Below are 25957 nucleotides of genomic sequence, written 5' to 3'. Positions count from 1 at the left end.
TGGCCACCTCTGTCTTAAACTCTTTATATATAGTAGGAATGACAAACTGTGGCACATTGGGAAAAATCATCTAGCATGTAATATATCATATGACTTCAATTTATCACCTGTCTTTTTCAATCATTCTTTCAGTTTATCATCTGATCATCCTTTTCTCAATCAGCTTCTTTACATTTATTCTAATTAAAGCATATCCATTTCATTTCTCTGAATATTGTTATTCAAAGTGTAAAACTTTGGCATTCAAACATTTTTAAAGATAAGTATGCTTACTGTATGGCATGTAGACTCAAAGGTTTGCCATCCCTGACGTACTGTTTATATAACAGAAATTTTCCCAATGCCATCTAATATATCTAATTATACATAAAAACAGTGGACACAGACAGAGACAATGTGTTCAGCAAAATCTATTCTAATGTTACGAGGGCTGTTCGGAAAGTTCGCAGCCTCAAATAGAACAACAAACAAAATAATGTTAATACTTTTTTTATTTTTCAATGTAGTCTCCTTTATTAGCAATGCACTTATTCCAGCAATGTTCTAGCTTTTTTATGCCATCACAATAGGTCGATTTGTCAAGGTGTGCAAAATACTCGTTCACTTCAGAGATAACTTCGCCATTTGAGTGGAATCTCTTTCCAGCCAAGAATTTTTTTAGGTTTGGAAAAGGGTGAAAGTCACTGGAGGCCAAATTAGGTGAGTATGGTGGATGTGGAACTAATTGGAAGCGAAGTTCGTTTACCTTTTGTTCAGTAATTCTGGCGGAATGTGCAGGTGCATTATCATGGTGGAACGGAATCTTTTTCTTCTTCAAGTGTGGCCTCTTTTCTTCAATTTCTTTCTTCAGTTTTTCCAAAAGTTCACAGAAATAGACAGCATTGATGGTCTTTCCTCTTTCTAGGTAGTCAATAATGATGATTCCTTTAGCATCCCAAAAAATCGAGGCCATCACTTTCCCCCACTGATGGAACTGTCTTTGCCTTCTTTGGTGATGGCGAACTGTGATGTTTCCATTGCTTCGACTGTTCTTTTGTTTCAGGAGTGTAGTAGTGGACCCACGTTTCATTAGTAGTCACAAACCGACGCATGAAATCCTGTGGGTTTTTCTGATAGAAGACCAAACACTCCTTTGACATCAAAGTGCGAACACATTTTTGCTCAGCGGTCAGCAGACACGGCACCCGCCTTGCTGAGACCTTCGTCATACCCAAATTTTCGGTTAGGATGTGGTAAACTCAGTTGACAGAGATGCCTGTTGTCTCAGCTATCTCACAGTTTTCAAACGGTAATCTGCTAACACCAAATCGTGAACTTTGTCGATATTTTCTTCAGTGACAGCAGTTGACGGCTGTCCGCTGCAAGAGTCATCTTCCACACACTCTCTGCCAGATTTAAAAAGGGCTGTCCATTTTTCCACAATGGTGTACGAAGGAGCAGACTCTCCTAAAACTTCATCCATGTCAGCTTTGATTTGAGATGGGGTCAACCTTTTTTCGTCAGGTATTTTATGACTGCACGAGTCTCCATTTTTTCCATTTTTGACAAAGCATGTGCACACTGACTATCTGATAAGCTGTTGTGAAAAAACTTTATGACAAATCAAGCAAAAATTCATATCGTATCTTTAGCAAAGATGACTAAATTATTCCCGCCAAAAATTAAATTGATCGCAGCGCCGTATATAGGCAAGGCCGCAAACTTTCCGAACAGCCCTCATATTTTGTTTTGATGTTCATGATGTTTACATGTAAAGTAAATGTTAGGTACATGCATATAATTGAAAATTTAACTGATTTTATTTAAATATTCCTACTCAGTTGTTTAATGGTTTGTGACATGGTTGCACATGTTTCAATCAATTTGGTGGCACAAACTCTGATATAGCTATAAATGTGAAAGCCAAATTAACCAAACATGGCTGGAAGGAATCTAAAGGAACTCTAACTCATATTTAATCTTAAACAAAGTGTTGAACAAATACAACAGATCATCATTTCTCAAACTACATGTCACATTAAAATTTTAACGAGTTGCAGAATAATACAAAATAATACTATCTTTCACAGACATATGTCTAATACTTGTATTACTGAAATGTTCTCCAAGAACTAAAAATAATAGATGCATTTATTAAATACTAAAAACTTTTAACAACTTTTTTTCTTTATAATTATTACTGTCATTTAGTAATAAAATTAAGAATATGTGTATATGAAATTGATTATTTTTCTGTTTTGAATAAAATCAAAACAAGATATTTTTTGTAAGGTTGTAGTCAAAAGGACAGTTGAGTGATGGTCAACTTGGCTATTGTTAACCGGATAACAAAATAAGAGATCAATAATAGACAAAATACAATATACATTAAAAATATATATTAAAAAAATCTGTCAAATTGTATGCTTGCTAAGCATGCTAAAATTTTTAAGTTTCTGTCACAAAAATGATGGTTGCCCAATTAACCATTGCACATTACAAATCGCTCAGTTGACTGTCACCCAGCTATTGTGTACCCTAGTCATAAAGCAATTTAAGTTGCAATGATTTTGAAAATATTTCCTTGTTTATTCAAACTTTTAGGTTCATCAAATTGTCATACATAACAATAAATTATAAAAAATAAATAAATAAATTTGCACAAGTGGACCAATAAATAATTTTTAAAGATTTTTTTTTGTGCATATACAAAATGAAATTGACAAAATCTTACAATCTGAAAAGTATGTTTTAAAAAAAGGGTTTCTTTAAACAAGTTAAAGATTAGATAAAAGTGCAGCTACCATGCACACAAAATTTGTTTTTCATCTTTAAGGTTAATACAGATGCCTAACTGGCCTACTTTGAAGATATCCAAATCTCTAATATGGTCATTATGCCAGGTATAATGTATTAACCTTGCCCAGTTAAACTTAGCCTCAATGTTGTTGTAAGCATCATATATGGACAGAGCAGTGGATGGTTTCATGTTGTCAATATCATATTTGTGTTCTTTTATGTGCTGCTTGAAAGATCTTTACTTGGCACCTATGTAAAAGGTGGCATTTTGATCCGATCTTAACACCCTATTCCCACCCATTCACATCTTTGCACTTCTGATTAGGTCAATTATATTTATTACCTTTTGAATTTATTGATTCAAATTCAAATTCTGCAGAATTTTTTTAATAATCTATTTGAATTTTAATGACATAAATTTGAATTCTGTAGATGTTCCATTTGATATGTTCTATTATAGAACTTGTATCTTTAAATCTGATGCAGATTTCAAAAGATCAACAATGTTCATATTTTGTTAAAATATTGTTACTACAAGGAGTTAGGTTATTGTTGCATATTTTCTGTTACAGAATAATCCAGTTTTCAGAGGAATTTTTTCTAATTATTTAAAACTTGAAAAACTTTGTTAAGAAGAATTTACTGAAAGCTTTTGATTGGTAAAGAACTTCATGATTTCCCTAAACATGTCCCAAGTTCCTCAATTTTCTATACAAATACATAATCGCTCAAGAATTCAGTTTTCTAGTGTGTTGTCACCTTGCAATAGCTGAATTTCCAAATGAAAATTAAAAACTTTAAAATTTAAATTCAATCTGGAAGTCATTTAGAAACTTTGATATATAATTTGAAGATTTTTTATTCAAGAAATATAAATATTTGGCCATTCAAATTTATTTGGAATTATTATCCAATAAATACATAAATATTATCACACAATAAATACATCAGTCAAGTTGAAAATAAAGATACTCATATTTTAATTCTTATCTGTATCATAAACTTTCATGTCTTTATTTATTTTTGAATTGAAAAGTTGGATTTTTTAAAATAAACTTATAGGAAATAATAAGAAATTACAAAATTATTATTAAAAAGATGTAAATATACTTACCACCATCATTAATTCTTTATTACCAACAAGAGAAGCAAATGCTTTAATTGCTGAAACGGACCATTCCTTTTCCTTTTTAAAATAATAAACACAAATAAGTGACCCAAAATTTCAAATTTATAAAAATATATTAAATATAGTTAAGGCTGATTGTAACATCTTAAGTTATGCTTGCAATCTCCAACAGATAAAAAAAAACAATTAAATTTTTACAACTAAGGAAAAATCCTTTTCCAAAAATTCTCAAAAACTGAAGCAAATTGAAGTAAACAGTTGTTTTGCATTAAAATTTTTTAAATTTTAATATTAATGTAGGGTTAAGAATTTCGAAATTACTAATTCATTAATTTTGTATAAATGTTTAAAGATGTAGAAAAATAGTAAAAAACTTCATAATTTTCAAAATTTTGACTTGTATATTAATAATAGAATTAAATAGAATTCTAACACGAAAAACCATTTCGTTCTATCTATTTCAGTTTTTGAGAATTTTTGAAAAAAGGATTTTTCCAGAGAAAAGAAAGCATTAAGTTTTTTACTGCTATCTGCTGGAAATTGCATGCATAACATTAAAGATTACAATCAGCTTAAGCAAAATCTTTAAGACCTGTTTTGGAATGCAACTATAGTTCAGTTCACCTTAACTTTACAGCCTTTTAACATATTCATTATTATAATATATAAATATGAATTTTGTATGGGTAATTAATTAAGTGTATAACACATTACATCTATTTTTGACAAGACTATGTCTTGTTTATAAAATCGTAATGTCTGCTGTGTTGCCATGTCAGGAGTTGTAATTTGGCACAGAGTATTAGGTGCCCAAATCATGCACGCATAAAAAAAACCAGACTTGTAGGTAATCAGGGAACCGAGAACCAAGTCAAAATAAAATACAAAATGGCGACACTCTCTACAAACAAGCAGTAGTGCAAGATTTTTGCGTGCATTGCTCTTTGGAACCACTAAAAATACAAATACTGTGAAATCGAATTTTGACAAACGAATCTTTGAAAAAACTCATTTACCTGTCCTGTATTATTCTCCACATATTTCTGGTTTCCATTTGCTAACCTTGACTGATTGACTGGAGATATCTCATTTCATCATCAGAACATTTTTGAAAGTAGCTGGCGCTAGTCATTATAATTTTATATTAAAACTTACTGCCGAAATATAATTATTTCATTTGTGCAAAATAAAAAAATAATTTCAGATGATACAATAGCCACCATTATTTTTTCAAAAACGGGAAATTTTCACATTGACAAAAATTCAACCTGGGGTGTCATACAACAGAGAAATTTCAACATTGGATAGGTTAGTTTCACTGAAAATGCATCATGGATGACCTCGTGGTCGTGGCTAGTGAAATTTGAACGATTGCACTCAAAACCTGCGGTACCAAAGATGATTGGAGAATGAGAACAAGACCCGCTGCGAGTGTCGAAGTGATCCCACTTAGCAGTGAGTCTCTGAGACATAGTCTTGTCCTAAATACGGCCTTGCCGTTTTACTTGTTGGACTATATTTTGTTGTGAATTACTTATTAGTGTTCAGTATACATTTTAGAATACAGTAGAGCGTTGATAAGTGGAACGTCGGTAAGTGGAATAGCCGGAAAGTGGAACGATTTTCAGTCGGACTGTGTCGTGCTGAATCGAATGTTTTTGATACTAAATTTACTTCTAAAGTATAATTTTCATGTTTTTTATATTCTTTAATATATTTATTTTGTTTGTACAAAATGCAGAAATAATTTTTAACGATACGATAGCCTCAATGATTATTATAAAAATTTTCGTTAGGCTTAAAATCGACGAAAATTCAACACGAAGCGACACGCAACGGAGAAAAATTCAACAGGAAGCGATACACAACGGAGAAAAATTTGAACATCGGACAGGTTAATGTATTTTTTCGTACAAAGTCGGAAACTGGAACAAATCATTAACTGGAAGGACCCCAGTCCCCAATTGGTTCCACTTATCGACGCTCTACTGTATATATATATATATATATATATATATTTTATATTGAATATAATACAAACAATGTTTGAGTTCTTCTCCTTACATCCTTTAGGGTCGATTTACACACAACAGTGATGTGCCGGCACAGTGCAGTAAGCATCAATAAATATCACACAGCCAATCAGAATTTCATGTATGACACTTGTATGATTGAGAGAATACAGATCATGTGTCGTAGATGAAACTCTGATTTGATATTTATCGATGTTTATGCACCAAACGGTCACTGTGCCGGCACATCACTGTTGTGCGTAAATTGACCCTTATTCCAACCATGTATATAATGTAATCATGTAATAACATGTATGTATGTATATATGTATATATATATCAGGGTCGTGGGAGCTTGCTGGTATGAAGAATGGTGTATTCTTCATACCAGCAAGCTCCCACAACCCTTATGTCATGGTAGCTTGCCAGAATGTATGTCAGTTTATAATAAAGTTTTGTATGCACCCATTTATTTTTTATGTTGATTTTGAGATCTAGGAAATGTACTTCTGTGATGCTAGCTTGGTCTAATTTTAGAGTAAGATTATAGGGATTATTGTTCATTTGTTGTATAGATTAATCCCTGTGTTACTTTCCATATAATAATAATATCATCCACATATCTTTTGTATATGCATATTTTTGATAGGAAATTAAGTAGCACAGTTTTTTCTAATAATCTTATTACCATCTCACAGAGGTCACCTAATGCCCATGGGTACTCCTTTACAAATGTAGAACAAATGTTATAATTATACTGGAAAAATGACGAACAACATAGCATATGGGCTAGCTCTACGATGTCTTTTTGCTTGTGTAATAAGAAATATCTAAGAGTACAAAAGCATGGTTGGAAGTTAATTGAAGGGTAAAGAGTGGTAAAAGTTATCATTGTAATATGTTCGTTATTAAATACTTAGAGTTTTTTAACTCAACAATTAATTGCAATGTGTTATTGCTGGTGACGTAATTTTTAAGTGTTCTTTAAGAATGTTTAAGAATGTTATGCATGGCATTTTCTAAGGGGTATGTAGGTGATTTGGCCTTACCTACAATGGGTTGTATGGGTGTTACCCAGTTTGTGTTTTTGCATAGAAGAATAAAAGTTTAGGTGTGTCAGGGGAAGCGGTTACTGCCTCACTCAATGCAGCAGTAATGTTTATGACAGTATTATTTAAGCTATTGTAATAGCAATTACTACCTTGCAATTGAATTATAAACTATAAAAATAGTTTATAGTTCAATTGCATAATACTCAAGTAGATTTTATTTGATACTCTTAGATAAATGAAAGCACATATAAAATACGGTATAACTATTATTATTATGATTACAGATGCAATTTCATTTCAAAAAAGGTGCTTTGCTACAACACACTCCAGCTCAGCCCTGGTTCAAATTCACAGCTCAGCATGCAGCTTGACTAAGATCTCAGCTCAGCTTGATATTTTCAAATAGCCAAGTTGAGCTTTGCAAAACTGTAGTCTGGACACACAGGCAAATATTATATCTGTTACACCACAGCAGTAAGTTACAAATGAAAATTTCCCAAACTGGAATTGGAGATGTGGTACCGTAGAATATTTGCTTTCTTTAACTTAATCTTCTTGATTATTTCTCCTGAAGTCTGCTAAAGAAGAGGATTTATTTAGTCATATAAAGCAACACATTACAAATGAATGTGATCGAGTGAATGGAGATACTGCTTAGTGCATCACATTCATTTCAATTTTGCAAAGCACACTGAAAAGTACATTGCCAATGATGAAAACCACATTGAAAAATGTAATTTGTTAAAAATAAATTACATTTGCACATATATTCAAACTTTATGCTCACCTGTAGTGTGAATTTAGATATATGAAATTGTTAACAGTATCAATAATAAACAAAAATAATAAATTTGAGAGAGATAATGTAATTACTGTCAATTGATTGAAAATAATTACATATATAATTCAAAAATCATATTCAATACTTACATCATTAGTAGGAACCAAATCCCATAAAGCACAATTAATTGCCAAACCTGGAAGATGAAGAAATCTTGTCTGCATTGTTCTCATGCTGAAATTGAACAAGTTATAAATGAAAAAGCAATTTTATTTCAATATTTTTTTGATATGACTTCTTATATATATAAAAAAAGCATCAAGTGGAATCTTTTATTTTTTAATGATTAAGTTTTAAAGAGCTTATGTAAAGTCTTTACACTTTATATGAACTCTTTAAAACTTAACATACTTGTATAATTGAGTCATTTCATTCCAACGTACAGTGGTACCTCATACTGCAAATGACTAACTTTGTATGCTAAATTCATCAAAATTTGGATTTTGAATGACACTTCAGATATTGAACTGTGCAGGCACTAAAATAATGTGTTCAAATCATAAATGTAAGGTCATCTCTCCCTCTCTCATTACAATAAAGTTTTTAGTGCTTTTTTTGTTGGTTATATATTATATAAATTTTTTTTCATAAATTTTTTTATGTGAGAACCCATGGGCCAGGGATTAATCCCTACTAAAAATTAAAAACAAAAACCTTAATAATTCCAGCATTAAAAATATTTAATAAAAACGTTTTCGACTGTTTTAAACAGCCTTCATCAGTTAAACGAACTCAAAAACAAAACGAATGCAGAAAAAATAGAACTCAAGCAAATATTTAAAATTCAAATTAATTCCAAAGTAAAAATGCCGTTCTGGATAAGAAAATAACAAATTGCACATGCGCAACATATCACAGTGAGAATAAAAATAAAAAATAAAACAAATAACAAAATATTGCCACAAAAACCTGTCTATTGCAAGAAGAAATGTTATGTACTGCGGTAAAACGATCTCCAAGCCGTGGACAAAGCATCAGCGTCTCTATGGTTAATACAACCGGTGTTAACGTGGGCTTTGTAGATTTCTAGTTTTTCTAAATATTTCAGCATTTGTTTGTTGGTCGTGGCCTTAATAATAGACGCTTTGACCTTAATAATAGATGCTTAATCCCTACTAACCACTTACTCAGCAACAGTCTGCAAAGACCGCCCATGTTGTCGTTTTGGATAATTTTTTATCGCGTAGCAAGGGAGGTGAGCAAGTCAACAGGTGGTTTGGCGTGACAGGAGACAGGTGTAACAAAATAACTAAGCATTTATTGATTAATTAAATCAAGAGTACAGGAGGCTATATAAATCCTATTAAATCCTAAAGTTAAATGCAGTTATACTATCTTACTTACACAAAATGGCAACTAATCTTGGAACTATGTCACGTGTCTAATCTGCGTATCAGAGAGAGTTTACAAAGTTCAGCCCCAAAATACCTCTAATGGCAAGTATGCAACAATCATGCATTCTTGGAAGCAGTAGGAGTCCTCAGTATCTCCCAACTGGTATATTCTCCCCTTAGCTGGATCAGGTCCGCTGTATGGAGGGCTGGAAGTCAAGGTGGCAGTATCACCAATTATAACTTCCTATGACAATCACCTCGAGCTTCTGGTAGCTCTCACTTTTATCTCCTTGTCATGAGAAAGGGGTCCCATGATCCACAAAGGCTGACGATGATGACGCGTTTTTGACAGCTGTGTGTCAACTTTCCCATCTGTTTGTTAATGCAAACAGTGACCTCCAATCTGATTCTCACAAGGAGTGTTTTTCTATCGGATTTGTTTACAATTAAATTTCTGGCAAATGCATAAAATTCACGGATTTCACATTTAAAACTTCTTCCTGCAATGTTTCTTTGTCAACATCTTTTTAATGCCCCATTAAATGCCGTCCATTAGTTCAAAATTTCCCAAACAGTACTTTGAAAACCACATTTGCATATTCAAAGCTTAGAAGCATCTTCCTCATACACATTACAAACCTTTTTTACTATTTGTAGTGTGTTATATCCTTTCCAAAATTCACAGAGTTACATGTTCAATATGCTTTTTAATTGTTATTTATAAATTTATATTTAATAATTTAAATTTATAAATTTAAGTTATTAAACCTCTTATTTTTATGATAATTGCATAATTAAGACTGATTACTCAGTCTTAATTATGCAATTATTATAAAAATCTGTCATATAAATTAAAAGCTATACACACAATATATTATGAAAAAATCTAAGAATGTAATTTTATCCTTAATGTTTACACTAATATTTAAAATTTAAATTAAAATTTAAATAAAAATTAAATTAAACAAAAACTAACTTTGAAATTGGCACAATGTCGATATTCCCAAAATCAATATAATACACATATGCTAGAATTTCCTGTCCTGGAGATAGAACCAATTTCAGTTGTTGAATTTTTTCTTCAAACGGACTAAGTTCACCCGAGAAGACAACATCATCATCAGATAAATCAAATATTTTGTTAACTCTTGCTCTATACCAAACTTTATCTTCACTATACAGTACAAGATACAATTCACCTATGTAATTTAAAAAAATTGTAATCAAATTGAAATATAATACTCAATTTTAAATCTTTCAAATTAAATTAATTTTTAATTATTTCTATGCAATATTATTATGCAAATATCTTAATTAGAAAAATATCAAAATCTAAATTTAAAAAGAATTTATAAAAAAATATTCTATCATTCTTTTCTTCTAGAAAAGAATAAAAGAAAATAATATATATAATTTTTGGATTCTTTTTTCCATAACCATCATTGATTTGACCAAGCCAAAGATGGCAACCCAGATGACAATGAACATATCAAGGACACACCACCCATGAAAAAGGAACAAACCATTAATTACATATTATAATTTGAAATCAACAAAAAGATAAAAAATGATTAGATATGATCGGAAATAAACAATTTAACTAGGGAGTATAATGGTTTTATTAACAATTTTAGAACAGCCTGCCTAATAATAATAATACAGTGGAACCTTGCTTAATAAGCATAATTCATTCCAGAATCTTACTTGTAAAGCAAAACACTTTTTCCCATAGAAATTAATGTAAAAAATGATAATGCATTCAATACCAAAGAAATACTGAAATATTTTATATATAACGTTTATTCAAAGAAAATTACACAATATACATTGTTAGAAGCATAAATCATTAATGTTGCAATGAATAGTATATTTGGCCTCAGGCCAAATACTGAATATTTGGCCAAACTATTCGGCTTGATTAACGCACATATGAAAATTGGCGCGCAAACCTCATTATGGCAAGGATCATGCAATCTGCTTTCTATTGGCCCGCTGTCACTACGCTTCACCAATCACGTTAATTCTTGACAGTTGTAGCGGACAGACATGAATATCATGGTAGTATGTAATAAATGATGATATCAAATGTGGATAACAATGAAATGACCTACACGTGTAAATAACGGGAAAAAAGCAGAGAAAGACCGCCAAGTGAAAATGTGAAAATAAATATGAAATTCAGTTGATAACATAATCGAACAAGTTGAGGCAGCTCATTGGCGTGAAATTCACGGCCATCAATGCAAATAATTGTTCTTATAGACTTCGGAAAGCTAAATGGTTGTAATGAAAGTCACTTAGCATGCATGGGCGAAAGCCTTTCCGTTCATAGATTCGAGACAAGCTGTCTCGAATCTATGAAATCATAACTGTGACTTATACCGATATCCTGTCTGTCTCTTTTCTCTGTTATCACCAGGCTAAGAGTCACGTAATTGTAAAATGGAAAATATTTTCTTAGCACGCCTAAACTTTACAAAAGGAACAAACCCTCAAATTTTTAAGTTTCTAGCACCAGTAGTTTTGGCTCTGCATTAATTATCCTATCAGGACTTGTTCTTTTATATACAAATATATAAATGACTAAACTACATAATAAGTAGGTAGTTTTCATTTGATTTGTTACCTTTTTTTGATCTCTTAAAAAAAATAACTTACTTATATTACTTTTCCTTTGATCTTTTAGATAAATAAGCAAAAAATTGCACTTTCTCAAGCTTGAAATGTATGTTCAGCATTAATGAAAGTCACCAAAATGATTACTTTACTGTGTCTTTGTTATTTGTTACTCCTGTTTTTAGGTATTCATCCGAATAACGAAAAATAGGCCAAATATTGAATAGTAACCGAATATTCATTGCATAACTATAAATCATCATCATCTTTTCTTCTAGCATGGAATGAACCAACCTGGAATGCAAATTCCATTTGCAGAAAACAAAAAAAAAAAATCACAAATAATATGTCTGATGAAAACACCAAACAATATGTTTATGTAAAGGCTATAATTAAATATTAGAAATTAATTAATTTGACTATAGGTAGGCAGTTATGCTGCCATCTCATATTAAATTTGATAATTATATTTATTTTTAATTTAGACATTTCTAAAATTTAATTTGGAATTGGTCATTAAATTTAGTACGAGATAGTGTGTTTATTATATAAAGGGCTATGATTGTCGACGTTTATACATAATATGTACAAACACAAGTTTGGAAAAATGTGTGATTATGAGAGACACTAAGATGCTAGCGGAACGCGTGCTAAACACAGACTGATGGAGCATGCACACAATCTGGAATTTCCCCTCTCCTTATCACTCATTATGTAAAAAATTGCTCATTAAGTGAGTCAAACTTTTACAATTTGTTTTGCTCATTATGTGAAATACTCATTATGATGCAAGATGTTAGTTAAGCAAGGTTTCACTGTAATTGACTTTACATGGAGGGGATAAGATCACCAATGAAAGAATTATTAAAAATACAAATCAATTGCTATTAATAATTCTCATACGACAACTTCAACTGAATAGTACAAACATGAAAGCTGCAGCAAATTAAAACTACACACCATTCACAGTCTTTCAGCAAATAATATTTATTGGAATCAAATAAAAACAGAATGTTTTCTTTCATGGATCTGCATCAAGTGTCAATCATTACAGAATGTTACCAGAGCTTCTTTCATTCTTTGATATTATTTGCTGGTAGACTGTGTATGGTGTGTAGTTTAATGAGTGTACGTTCCAGCTTTTGTAGACTTGTATCGAGCTGCAGCATTCTAAATTGCCAATTATCTCAATTCTTATGCTACACGACCCTATAAATGGCAAAAAACCCAATAATTTTGAAAAATTTATAATTGTAATATAATGTTTAAAATTTTAATTGTATTCCTATTCTTATGAAATACAAATTTCATAATTATCAGTGAAAACAAAAGTATACTAAAATGAAATGTAGAAGTTGAATGTTTAGTAATACAATTTTTCATTATATTTTTATGAATCATCATTCTTATGATCAATGTTCCATTAAAAATATGTTTAAGTTCAATAAAAATAATGAAATAACATATAAAACAAACCCAATAATTACTTTAAATGTCAAATAAACAGCCAGATTCCTTTATCAGGCTATTTAAGGCTAATTAATTATTAGGTAATTTGAATAGAGGAGAGCAGTCAAAGCACTATTTCTTGATAAATTTAATAATTAGAAATAAATAAGTTTAATTTATAATACTCTGAAAGAAAAGAATGGCCTGGAGCAGGACTCAAACCTGCATACAAATATATTACCAGTTATGCTACCTCTATCTCATTTTCACCTCCAGTGAATGATTAATATGGTTATATCTAAAATTAACTGTATAGAAGAAAATATTGATTGGGAGGTCTGAGTTTTTTTATATAGTTTTTTTGATAATATAATAAAATGAATATTGACAAATTTTGTATTTTATAAGTGAAACAACTTTCTTACTTTATCTTGTAGAAAATAGATAAATCAAAAGAAAAGATTTTTATCTACAATACAAAGGGACAAAAACAAATCTGAATCTTTCATATCAGGTACTGTACAGTTATCTTATAATAAAATTTTAATCAAAAGAAATAACTACATATAAAATTCACATGCTATTACTTAGAAACTTATTTATCTTTTTATTTCTATTAACAAGTTTTGAGTTTATGTTGTTTAAAACTAAACACTTTCCAGCTAACTAACTAACTTGCATATTCATGGTAATAGCACATTAAAATTGCAGTTTTCATAAAATTATATCAATATCCTAAATAATGGCTTTAATAAATGAATTTAAGAATTTTAGAATTCGTAAAGTTGTACTTCAATATGAGGTAGCCATATGTGTAAAAGATGATTGAAAAATTGACAAAATTATGCTTGAACTGTGAAAGCTCCTAAAAAGTTAATTAAGTACAGAATTTATCTTGTGCTACATTCTTTTTCATACCTAATCAAGTTAATTTAGACTAACTATAGTTTGTTAAATTTTGTAAACTTAGTAATGACAAAAAGTAGTTACTAAACATAAAAAGTTCAGTCATCCAGTATTGGAAAATTACTAATTTAATAAAGTATTTTTTATCACTTCAAACACTGGTGCAGTGTCTTTATTTTAAATAGACAAAACATTTAATAACATAATGTAGGGTAGAGTAAAAAAATATCTACATAAAACACAAATATTTATCACTAATGATTTGCTTTATTGCTTACATAAAAACTATAATTATCAAAATTCTTTTCTTGGGGTCAAGTCAATTAAATGTTTCAATTTATTAATTAGCTGAATAATCAAATTTGTAAGTACACCATATTTTAACAGTTATGTAGATAAATTATATATATAATATTCAATAATTTCTATAAATTTCAGCAGATTAAATTAAGATTTCAAAATTTTTAATTTTATTGAATCATTATTTCTTTTGCTTAAAAGTAAAGAAACATTCAATTTCCTGAAACAAAATTAAAATTAGTTAAAAGTGGTATAAAAATATATCTCCTTTTACTGAAGTAAAAGAACTTTTTTAACACAAAATCTTTATTTCCAGTATATCTGTCACAAAAGTGTAACATTTAAAGTTATGTATTTTTTTTTACTTTACTTTATATTAAAAAAAAAATAGAAGATTTAAGATTAAAACAGAAAAAAAATTATTTTTTTCCTGTTTTAATCTTAAAACAAAAAAAACAAAGCTTACCTGTTTTTAAAGATAATGGAATATATTTTGAGCTTTCAGGACTACGACACCATTTATTTATTGCATCTGTCAACCCTTTCATTTTTCGTGTATCATTTAATTTTTGTACCCAGAAATTTGAAGGATTTTGTATATGAGTAACAAATACATTGTCTTCTTTTACTAAAAATTAAAAATAAATCAATAAGTAAGTTTGAACATTTTATAGAGATATCAATTTTACTTATATGTTCAGATATTACATTTTCTTTTCAAATTCTTATTTACTTATATAAATACTGCTAAAATAAAATTAGTTTTAATACAAAAATAAAAATTTAACTAAAACAACATTCCCACCAAATAAGCAATTAGCACTATAATTACCAAGACTGCCAAGGCACATCCAACGGCAATGGGAACATTGCCGTTGGATGTGCCTTGGCAAGTCTTTGGTAATTATAGTGCTAATTGCTTATTTGGTGGGACGTCAATGAAGTCGTCAGCAAGGCTACTAGTCAGTCTGAAGTGGACTTTTTGATGTACAAAGTTTAATCTAAAGAGGGTGACTGAAAGCTTGCAGTGCTCCTTTAAAGTAAAAAAACATTTTTAAAAAGACTATTTATCCTGAACTCTCTCTTAAAATAAATTTTGTCATCTTTAAATGAAAATTTAATTCTAGAATTTGATCTTCGCTCAACAATAATTATTTTGTTAGTTTTTACTTTAATGAACTATGATAAATATTCAGTTTTTTGTCAGTAGAGATTACATTATATGGGTGGATCAAATGAAAATGGAACAGTGGTCATAATTCGGTGTATGTGTATGTGAGTGTAACAAAACTGTGTGTAGATGTAGAGCGGGAGATGAAAGAAGAGAAACCTTATTGATGAATGGACTCACCCTTGGTAAGAGTGCGCAAGCACGTGGTATGAGCTGGTGGTTGGCCAGGAATGTCATCCAGCAGGCAATCCGTCTGCGTCATGTTTGCAACTGAAGAAGAGCAACGTGGTATCCTGAAACATTTGCGTGCAGGAATACGCACGCAAATATCACTGCAATACTCTGGAATGTTTGCATGCAGCAATCAAAGTCAAGAATATTGTCCTGCGGAGTGCTTTCGCTCCACGACAATGCATGGCCACATATGGCCACTCGCACACTTAGCATGCCTGCGAAGTTTTGGTGGAGTGTGTTGGAACACCCACCGTACAGCTTTGACCTTTCACCATATAACTTTCACATCTTTGGTCCTAAAAAAAAGCATTGCGAGGTCGACGTTTTCAGACAGTGAAGTCACGGACACTGTTTGAAACTAGTTTCAATCTCAGCCAAACTCTTTTTCCAAACGAGGTATTCACCACTTGGTGCAACAGTGGAACAAGTGCTTGTGTAACTTTGTGATTACATTTGAAAATAAATAATGCCTACTGTTGTGACTGGCTACTGTTCTGTTTTCATTTGATCCACCCTTATACATAAATACTGTAACATAATCCAATCTAATCTGGCAATCGTTTGGCTTTAATATACCTATTGGGATTTTTATTTTTATTTTTATTTATAATGTTTGTACAAAAAGTACAAAACAGCCAACATGGAACTATAAAAAATCTACATATTATATTAATTGTTTCAATAATATGTAATTTAAATATATAAAATGTAATATGCTGAATGTAACAAAATACGAATATATGTTGGTAAAAAAAAAATGTAGCGGCTACGACCGCAATAGTGTATCCAACTCTCTGTAAAGCATTGAGCGAAACAGAGAATGTCTGAAAATAAAGTGGAGCACCGGAAGCCTGACATTTATTGCCAGGTAGAAGGTCTGCTCTATTACTATATATACCTATTGGGACTTAATGTTTATATTTGTAGAGATTATAGCAGTATTTATCATTTTTAGTTTTTCTTTTTCCATATATTTCTTTTTCTACTAACAACATATATTCAATCCAATAATTATTTAATGTTTCATCATTTTTATATTGTTTGCTGAAATAAGAACATATTTGCAAAGTTAAATTAATTGGACTTACTAGCTTTACTACTATTTGGCATCTGAGATGAAACTGAGATGTCAGGTGTATCTTCTGAAAATGATTCAGATCGAGAAGTAACTGATTCCGTATCTAAAAACAGATCATAAATTTTATTCTATTAAACCATATTGAAAATAATAATCACAATAAAAAAAATATATGTTAAATATATTTATTTACAACTTTATCATTAATTGAATCATTTTATAAAATATATGTTAAGTAAACAACATAAAAAAATACTTCTTTAATTTTTAAAAATACACTCATGTATTTACTTCCAGAATTAAAAGAGATTTTAAATGTGGCAATCCTTGTACCAGGTTATTGAGCATATTTCAGTAGCTGTCACTGTCAGTTGTTTTGTTAATTATCAGCATATAATGATGGTAAATGATACCTTGATGGTCCCAGAATACACACAATAGAACCTTCTTATTGCTCAAAGCTCACTTAGACTTAGTGGGTAATCATTTGCCAGGCATGACATAGGCACCTCAAGTAGTTAGATTGTCATAGTAAATCAACTTCTTGGCATAGGTCACAAAGCTATCAAAGAGGCAGTTCTGGTACCAATTCAACAGTGATGTGCATTTGGATATTCAGTCATAATGTTCCATTCAGTCAGGATATGCAGTATCTACTTTCCAGTTGAATACTTAAAGCCGTAAACTGTTGACTAAGCAAAGCTCAGTTCAGAAACTATCTCTTTCTAGGTAATCCAGGTATCCTCAACAAATTGCTGCCTAACCAGATTGTCATCAATCTCCAGAGAATGGTTGTCTATGGTGTTGTCTACAGATTTGAACTGAGCAAACAATGCACTCAGATGGCTGATTGTCACCATAAACTTTTGTCATATTCTCAACAATCAGTTTCACAAAAAATCCAAGTCAAAATTCAAAGACTATCTTTTTTTTCGTTGATTTTAACTATGGAAACTTTTTGAAATTTACACGGACTCAAAATACAATTTTGTTATACCTCTTTTGAAACTGTTTTGAGCTACTAGTTAGAAAAAAAAACTTAAAATTTTTACCCTAACACTGCCTGCAGGCATTTATGCAAATGCTTTTTTTAAAACAACAATGATGTTTTAACTAACTTGATATTTAAAAGCTTATAACTTAGACTAATTAGTAAATTTTTCTTATATTTTAATAATAATTTATTATAAAATTTGTTTAATGTATGATATTGACTATAAATAGCATCATACAGTATAAGAATACATTTTCTGATTTAAAATATTAACTCTTACCAATATCAACATTCTATTAATATAGCAGCAAACTGTGTTAAAGCATTCTTTCTACTCCATGATATATCTAAATTCCACTTTGTACACACATGTTCATGATCATCAAATATAATTGGGATAAAATTGCTTGGGGAAGGAGATGCTTTAAAGCTACCTGTACTAGTTTAGCATTCATTACATGCAAAAAAGCGAGGTTTGTATTAGTGATTGCAATACCGGTATACCAAATACCAGGATTTTGAGTCATTTTTACAATTTTGTAATACCGGTACTCACAAGTTTAAATACCGTTTTTTCGGTATTTACTAGAAATTTTTAAAATTGTCTCCACTATATGTTCAGGGGTCGCCAATATAGCAAAATAGTATACGTTTTTGTTTTTATGTCTCCCTAACGGGCGAAATGAATTAGACTGTGAATACAAAGTTGCATCGTACAGTCTAGAGAAGTGATCAATATGTAAATCACCCAAGGAGGCGGGCCAAAACTGTCCTATTACAGCTCAGAGCGATACTGCACACGTGCAGGATTCGTAGACTGATATTCGTATCTGTGAAAACAAGGTTGTAATTGTGAAAAAAGTGCGTACTATTTCGAAAAATTTCGATATTTTTTTTAAATTGGTGAGTTTGTTATTCACATTGTATTTGCATATCATACTTTAGGGTTCAAAATATTTTTCAGATTTTTTATATACTCATAATTAATAAACCCATAATAATGAATAAGAATAACTTTAAAGAACGTAAAAAATCTGTTGATAATACTTCAGTTTGGTTTCATTATTTATATGATGAAAAGAATATGGTGGCACAATGTAAAAAATGTTCAAGAGTTATTAAAGTGAATGGAGGAAGTACAAGCAGGACTCCATACACATTTAAAAACGAAACATGATACAAATTTGTTAAAGAGGAAAGAATCTAATTGCGATGAAGATACAAATTTAAGCACAGTTTCTAAGCCAAAGCCATCAGGGATTTTAGATTATTTTGAAAAAAAAAGATAATTTGGATGAAATTATAAGTAAAATGACAGCATTATATGGTTTGACATTTTGAGTGTTTTGCACTTCTACTGAATTAAGAAAATCACAATCCGCCAGAGGTTTTAAAAAATCTACCAACATCGATTAATACTATACGAAGAACTGTTATAAACTACAGTAACAGTGTTCGCAATTCTTTGAAACACAAGTTAATGCAATTAAAAGTAAATGGTGAAAAATCTAGTCTTACATTTGATGAATGGACAAGTGTAAGAAATAGACGCTATTTAAATATAAATATTCATTCTGAAAAAAAAATTTGGAATATAGGACTTACACATCTCGGGAAGTATGCCAGCTGAAAAATGTGTGAAAGTGCTTAAATGTAAATTAGGGAAATGGATTATACCTGGAAGAAGATATTGTATCCATAATGACTGATGGAGCAACGGTTATGAAAAAAGTTGGAAAGTTGATTGGTGCAAATCAGCAATTGTGCTATGCTCATGGAATTCAATTAGGAGTAATAGATGTATTATACCAAAAAAATAAAGAACAGAAGAACCCAAATACTGTGGATATAGAAACTTCTGATTCCGACTTCGAAGAGAGTGGGGGTGATACAGACAATAAAGATAATGACAATGTAATTGATGAAGAAGATATTGCTAATGAGGATGAAATATTAACTCATCAAGAATTGTTACCTATAATTAATAAAGTTCGAAAAATTGTTAAGATATTTAAACGTTCCCCTACAAAAAATGCCTTATTACAAAAATATATACTAACTGAAAATAAAACAGAACATATGTTAATATTAGATTCTAAAGCACGTTGGAACAGTTTACTCCTAATGATGGAACGATTTTTGAAACTGAAAAATCCAATCCAAAAAGCAATAATCGACTTAAACCTGCAAATTAATTTTTCCGATAGTGAATTTGACTTAATATCCAGAACTGTATCAGCTCTACTTCCAATAAAACTGGCTGTGGAGGCATTATGTCGGAGAGATTCTAATTTATTAACAGTTAATGCAACAATAAATTTCATATTAAAATATAGATACATGAGCCAACCAGTAATACATTTAATTCTTGTATAAATATATAAAAACAACGTTTAACAAATTACTTTGCTTTTTGTTTATTCGTCCGCCATTCGCTACCAGTTGACAAGTCCACATTTCCACAAATGCGGAGGCGACCTTTCTTTGTAGGCTGCTGCTGCCGTAACAATGTAAAATAGGCAAAAACGACCTCTGGTGCTATTGCCATTTTTCATAAAATACAAGTAAAGTAAATGTAAAATATAATACATGGCCGACAGTAAACGAAAAGCAAAGTAATTTTGTTAAACATTGTTTTTATATATTTATACAAGAATTAAATAAATTTCATGTTGCAGTCACTGAAAGAACAGCACACATCACTATCTGAAGAATTATATATTACATTGAAAAATCACACAGAAGAAAGGCATACCGAAATAGAAAATGTCTTACAGTATTTACATAATTATAATTATTTTAAAAATGAAAATAAAAAAGAAAAGAGACTAACCAATTCAAATTTGATCAAGTTTATAGTAATTTTCTTAACATTTTTTACCCACAAACCTATCCACATTCAGAAGAATTCAGTAGAGTTATCGAAGATGATGATGACACTAATGTCGATAGTGAAAAAGAATTCTCTCTTGAACAAAAATTAGAATTAGCAATAACTAAAAAAATTTCAACAAACCAAAATACAATACAGAAATCAGTTATATCCAAAACCATCCGACGAGAAATCGATTTATTTGAAGATGAGGGATTTAGAGGTAAATACTTGGAAAAAGTATATCGCGCATTGCTAACAGTACCACCAACTAGCGTAGATGCTGAAAGGGCATTTTCGAACACTGGTAATTTTTGCACAAAATTACATTCCAGGCTTAATGACAGTACAATTGATGCATTATGTTTTTTAAGATCACATTTCAAAAATTTGTAATAATACCACAGACTGAATAGTGATATTTACACTTTTTTGTAATTTAAATAAATAAAATGTTCCTTGTTCTTTTACTTTTTGTGATTCTTTATGTGAAATCGGGGGGTGCCGAAAAGGTCGAAACCCCACTCGAATGACACCAATATGTGACTTCGGGGGGTCCGAAAGAGTCGCAACCCCTCTCGATTGTCACCAATATGTGAAACGGGGAGGTAAGAGGATGTCGTATCTCCCGTTTCCGGTTCACTTGTCAAGGATGGCTGTTTAGTTTCTGATCGTTACGCGAATGGATAGGAGGGGAGATGGATGGGGTCGACGATAAGGCGAAGCGATATTCGAGACAAAGAGGAGACCATTTAACAATTATAACAAGGTTTATTAATATTTAACAACGGACACAAAGACAAAAAGCTGACTAAAGTCCCTAAGTTGCGTAGGATTCGAGAGAGAGCTTACAGTTTCAGTTCATACCTCATTATTAGCTCCTGATATAGTTACCACTTTGATATCCTCGAGGTGTAGATTAGTTTCCGAATAGGCACAGTTTTATAATATCGCAACTGAGCGCGGAGACATTCGGAGAAGGTCCGAGTCAGTGACGACGAGCGACGGTGTTTGTCCGGCAGATGATAGGAGACTCCCCCGAGGGGGTAGAAGGAATGGCTTTTATAAGTTTTTGCCTGGGAAATCGGTCACGTGATCGTAAGCGGATGACGATTTGTGTCATAGGTGTTCCCGGGACTAAAAACATATGACGAGTTCGGACGCTAAGTGTAAACTATCGTGCAAGATGATCTACCTGCATCCGAGGGAATAACGGCTTGTTGACTGTTATTTGGCCGGGTACGCATAGTTTCTCGTCCAGGGTGGTTTTTCGACAGGATGTTTATATTAGGGGAAAATTCCTAACACGAATTATTACAAAAAGTGGATCTGATAAAATCCAGATCTCACATTTATATACTGTTATAATTTATAAGTTACAAATGATTTTTTGTGATATTTACTCTCTCTAATAAAACTGGCAAATAAAACAAAGAAACACCTGTGTTTTCTTTTTCTTTTTTTTTTTTTTTTTTTTTTTAAATTCCTACTACTGGTATTAAAACCGATATTCTGGTATTAAGATCTAAAAAATACCGAATACCGGTATTGAACTTTTGGTCCGATATTGCAATCCCTAGTTTGTATGTATTAAAAACATAACTATTGATAATACTAGATAGTGAAATCTGTAAAACTGAACAGCAGGCCAAACTAAATTTTAGATTTAAAACGTTTAAACTAATGTATGTTTTTAAACAAGAAGTTAAAATACTTATTTTAGTAAATAAAATGTCTTAGGACAGAAACTTGAAGTATGATGATTAAATTGATAGGTTTCAATTACAGTAGAAACTCCATTAGTCACAATTCAATCAACTAAGCATTCAAAAATTAGGGTGTTAGTATTCAAGGTCATAAAAAACTTTTAGATTACATGAAAATAAATCTTAAATAATCTAGTAATACAGGATATAAAAACATAGTCATTACAGCTTAATTTTGAGTAAAAGAACTATGACTCATATCTCTCTCCAATTTCCATTTTGCTTTCATATAGAAAGGATGGCTACTAAGTGGAATATCTTGTATTATCCTTAAAGAAAAAAATTATGTAATGGGTTAAAGTAAACATTAAAAAACTTTATATTGAATTTGTGCTGTAAAATAAATGTTTCTTTTATTGAACCTTTAGAGAACCTTAAACGAACCTTTAGTTTCTATACTATTACTATAAATATAAATTCAGAAGAATATAAATATAAATTTAGAAAAATATAAATATAAATTCTATTATCCAAGATGTTCAGGACACATCCCTCCCATCAGTGACTCAGTTAATGGAGTTTCTATTGTCATCTGTAGGAATAATTATTATTATTTAACTGTGAAAGCAATTTAAAGTTAAGGTTCAGCTAAATTTTCCACTAACCTGTAGGAATCTCTTCAATGATATCATTCTCAAATCCAGGTGGTATTTCAGATTCATTTCTTAATGTATATCTAAAAATTATGAATATTTTAATTATATCTATATATCATAAATAAATGTTAAATGCACATCAAAACATTTAAGCCATTATAAGATACGTAGTCTTTACTATTCTGCTTCTATTAACCTTCATTTACAATTTGATTTTTTTAGGTAATAAATATTAAGATTAATCAATACACTAATATACTTTTTTTGTAGGAAAAACAGTTTTTAATAGATATGGCATATTTAAAGTAAGTATAGCTCTAAAACTGAACATAATGAAGATAAATGCTTTTTATTTAATTTTTTTCTATTTTATATATTTAAAAATTTATGAGAAATCATCTTTTTATTTTATTCGTCTCAATATTTCCAATTACTTATTTAAAAAGCTTATTTTTGTTGGTTTCATTTTTAATAATTAAAATCAGAAAAAAATGAAACTCTATCAATGCTTTTTCCCTATAATTTATCACAAATACAGTATTTTTGATAATACTTGAACAACTCCATATAATAAATAGCCTTCAGGAAATTCTGAGAATTCATTATAACTTATAGAAAAACTTGTTAAATAGTGAATGATTTGTTTAATGAAACACAGAAATGCAACATTGAGATAGTGAGCAATCTGCCAAAAGGAAATGCCTCCTGAGATGTCTTTGTGAGGAACTGGCCCCTATTTAGACATTAAACACAGGAAGAAAACCTGGAAAACTCCAAACTGCCAGTCTACTGGTGAGATGCAAACCTACAACCAACTATCAGTGTTCAGTGGAGGTTCCATTCAGTTACTGACAAGCAAATACAAAATGTATCATGAGCAAAAAGAAAACACAGTATAGTGTTTAATAATGTTTTGTTTTTTCATAAAATGCCCATGTAATCATATTAGTAATACAATAAAGTACTATGAATGCATTTTACACAAAATAAATCAAAAAGAAAATGTAATAGTTTTGAATAAAATTCAGAATAAAAAATGTTATGATTAAAATAAGTAATCTTACATATGCATGTTGAAAAAGTCAATAATTTTCACTTGCATTCTTTTTATTTTTTATCAAAAACTATTTTACTTCTAGTCAAAGATTATAACTTTATTTAAACAATCAAAAATTTCATTCAGAACATTTTCTTGCCAATTGAAACTGTTTCATACAGTTTTGAATGTATCAAAAAAGGTTATTTGAAACTATCCTCTGATACAGATGCTTCCACCTTGTTATTGATTACATTACAATATGTGTATTGTACTGTATCAACAGTAGCAAAAATTTATCAATATTTTAACCAATTTTAACATTTACCAAGAAAATAATTATAGCTATATTCATTGGACTATTTAATTTATACTTAAGAAAATAAGATTCTTTTATTCATCCAGCCTAGAAAAGTTTTCATATAAAAGCTGAACTTCATTAAGTAACCAGATTTTTAAAAGGTTAAAAAACTATATATGTACTTTTAGCAATCAAAAAAATTTGTAACACAGTAAAACATCACAAAACATGAACCAATTTGGAGTTGCATTAACATAAAACTGTCAACAGGTCCCAGGAACAGTATAAGATTTTCCATATAATATGGTCTTGTTAAGTCAAGTGTTAATGAAATGGCTTTATTCTATAATACCCTACTCACATAAATGCTTACTATGGTGAGAATGCCACAGAAAATATATCAAGCTGAGAAAGTTTGTGCATTCCTGCTATGTTGTGTTGTAATGCAAGGATAGTGAAAAGTGAAAAATGTTGTAATGATAGTGAAAAGATATCCTCATTAATAATTTGGAAATTTGCAAATTCAAGATGGAAGAAAAGTGTGAGCATCCATAGAATTCTTGCCAATATGAGGCCAGTAAATAGTACAACAGTCATGTGAAATTTTTTGATGTTCAATGGTAAATGGTCTTGAAGAACAGACATTTGCTGCTTCTTGATGGGATCGCATTATAGAAGGATCAGACCTCCAATATATTCATATTCTGTTTCTGCTCCCAAACACAACATGCCATCTTGATCCACCTGACATTGTGGATGATTTCTTGATCAAGGAATCATCCACAATGCCATCAAGTAATGTCAATCTCGACAATATCAAATCATTAAATGTTTTAGATGCCCCATGAAATTTTGTAGCTGCTTGTAAGGGTGTTCCTGCAACAACAATTAGTTGTTTTGCAAGGAAACGGATTATTAAAAGCAAAGATGATAATGCTCATGAAAATGTGAGTGACAGTGAAGAAAACAAAATTGGCAAGTACTGGCACTACATGAATCATCATACAAATGTGGAGAGCACCAATTTTATCAGTGCTGACAATGATATTGCAGGGTATGCTTCATTAGTGAGGTTGCGGCCAACGTTTTCAATGCAAAAATGTGTATGTCGGACGTTCAGCACCACCTTCCTGTAAGCCTATAAGTTTGACAATGGTGTTTGGAACATTGAGCATGATTTCACTCACGTTCCAAATGCCATTGTCAAACTTCTAGGCTTACAGGAAGGTGGCGCTGAACGTCCGACATACACATTTTTGCATTGAAAACGTCAGCCACAACCTTGCTAATTAACTGACAAACTGCAAGAGATCAAGGAAAGTACAAGCATAATTTTGACTCAAGATCTTTCCATGCTTTCCTAGCAATACAGTGATAAAGAAGCAGAAATTAACAATGAGATGCCCACTTGAACCTGTAACAAGAAGGGATGATTTTGTTGCATTGTGAATGATAGATAGTGTTGGAAGATTATTCTAAAGAGGCTGGTAAG

The 25957-nt window shown here is 30.7% G+C and overlaps 1 protein-coding gene across 1 annotated transcript in view; it reads right to left on the bottom strand.

Annotated features, from left to right (window-relative positions):
• The window catches only part of qin, a 120005-nt gene that overhangs the window by 39121 nt on the left and 54927 nt on the right, over positions 1-25957 (bottom strand). Inside the window, exons 14-19 of the mRNA XM_067268093.1 lie at positions 23138-23208; positions 16911-17003; positions 14884-15045; positions 10123-10345; positions 7902-7986; positions 3893-3964 (exon numbers count right to left, since the gene is read on the bottom strand). Of these exons, the coding sequence (XP_067124194.1) occupies positions 3893-3964; positions 7902-7986; positions 10123-10345; positions 14884-15045; positions 16911-17003; positions 23138-23208 (706 nt within the window). The remainder of the gene's footprint in view (positions 1-3892; positions 3965-7901; positions 7987-10122; positions 10346-14883; positions 15046-16910; positions 17004-23137; positions 23209-25957) is intronic.

Source organism: Centruroides vittatus, unplaced genomic scaffold (genome assembly GCF_030686945.1).
Source record: "Centruroides vittatus isolate TY-2023 unplaced genomic scaffold, ASM3068694v2 contig_3153, whole genome shotgun sequence".
Lineage (NCBI taxonomy): Eukaryota > Metazoa > Arthropoda > Arachnida > Scorpiones > Buthidae > Centruroides > Centruroides vittatus.
The sequence above is the reverse complement of the archived record's forward strand: the minus strand, read 5'-3'. Positions and strand labels throughout refer to the sequence as shown.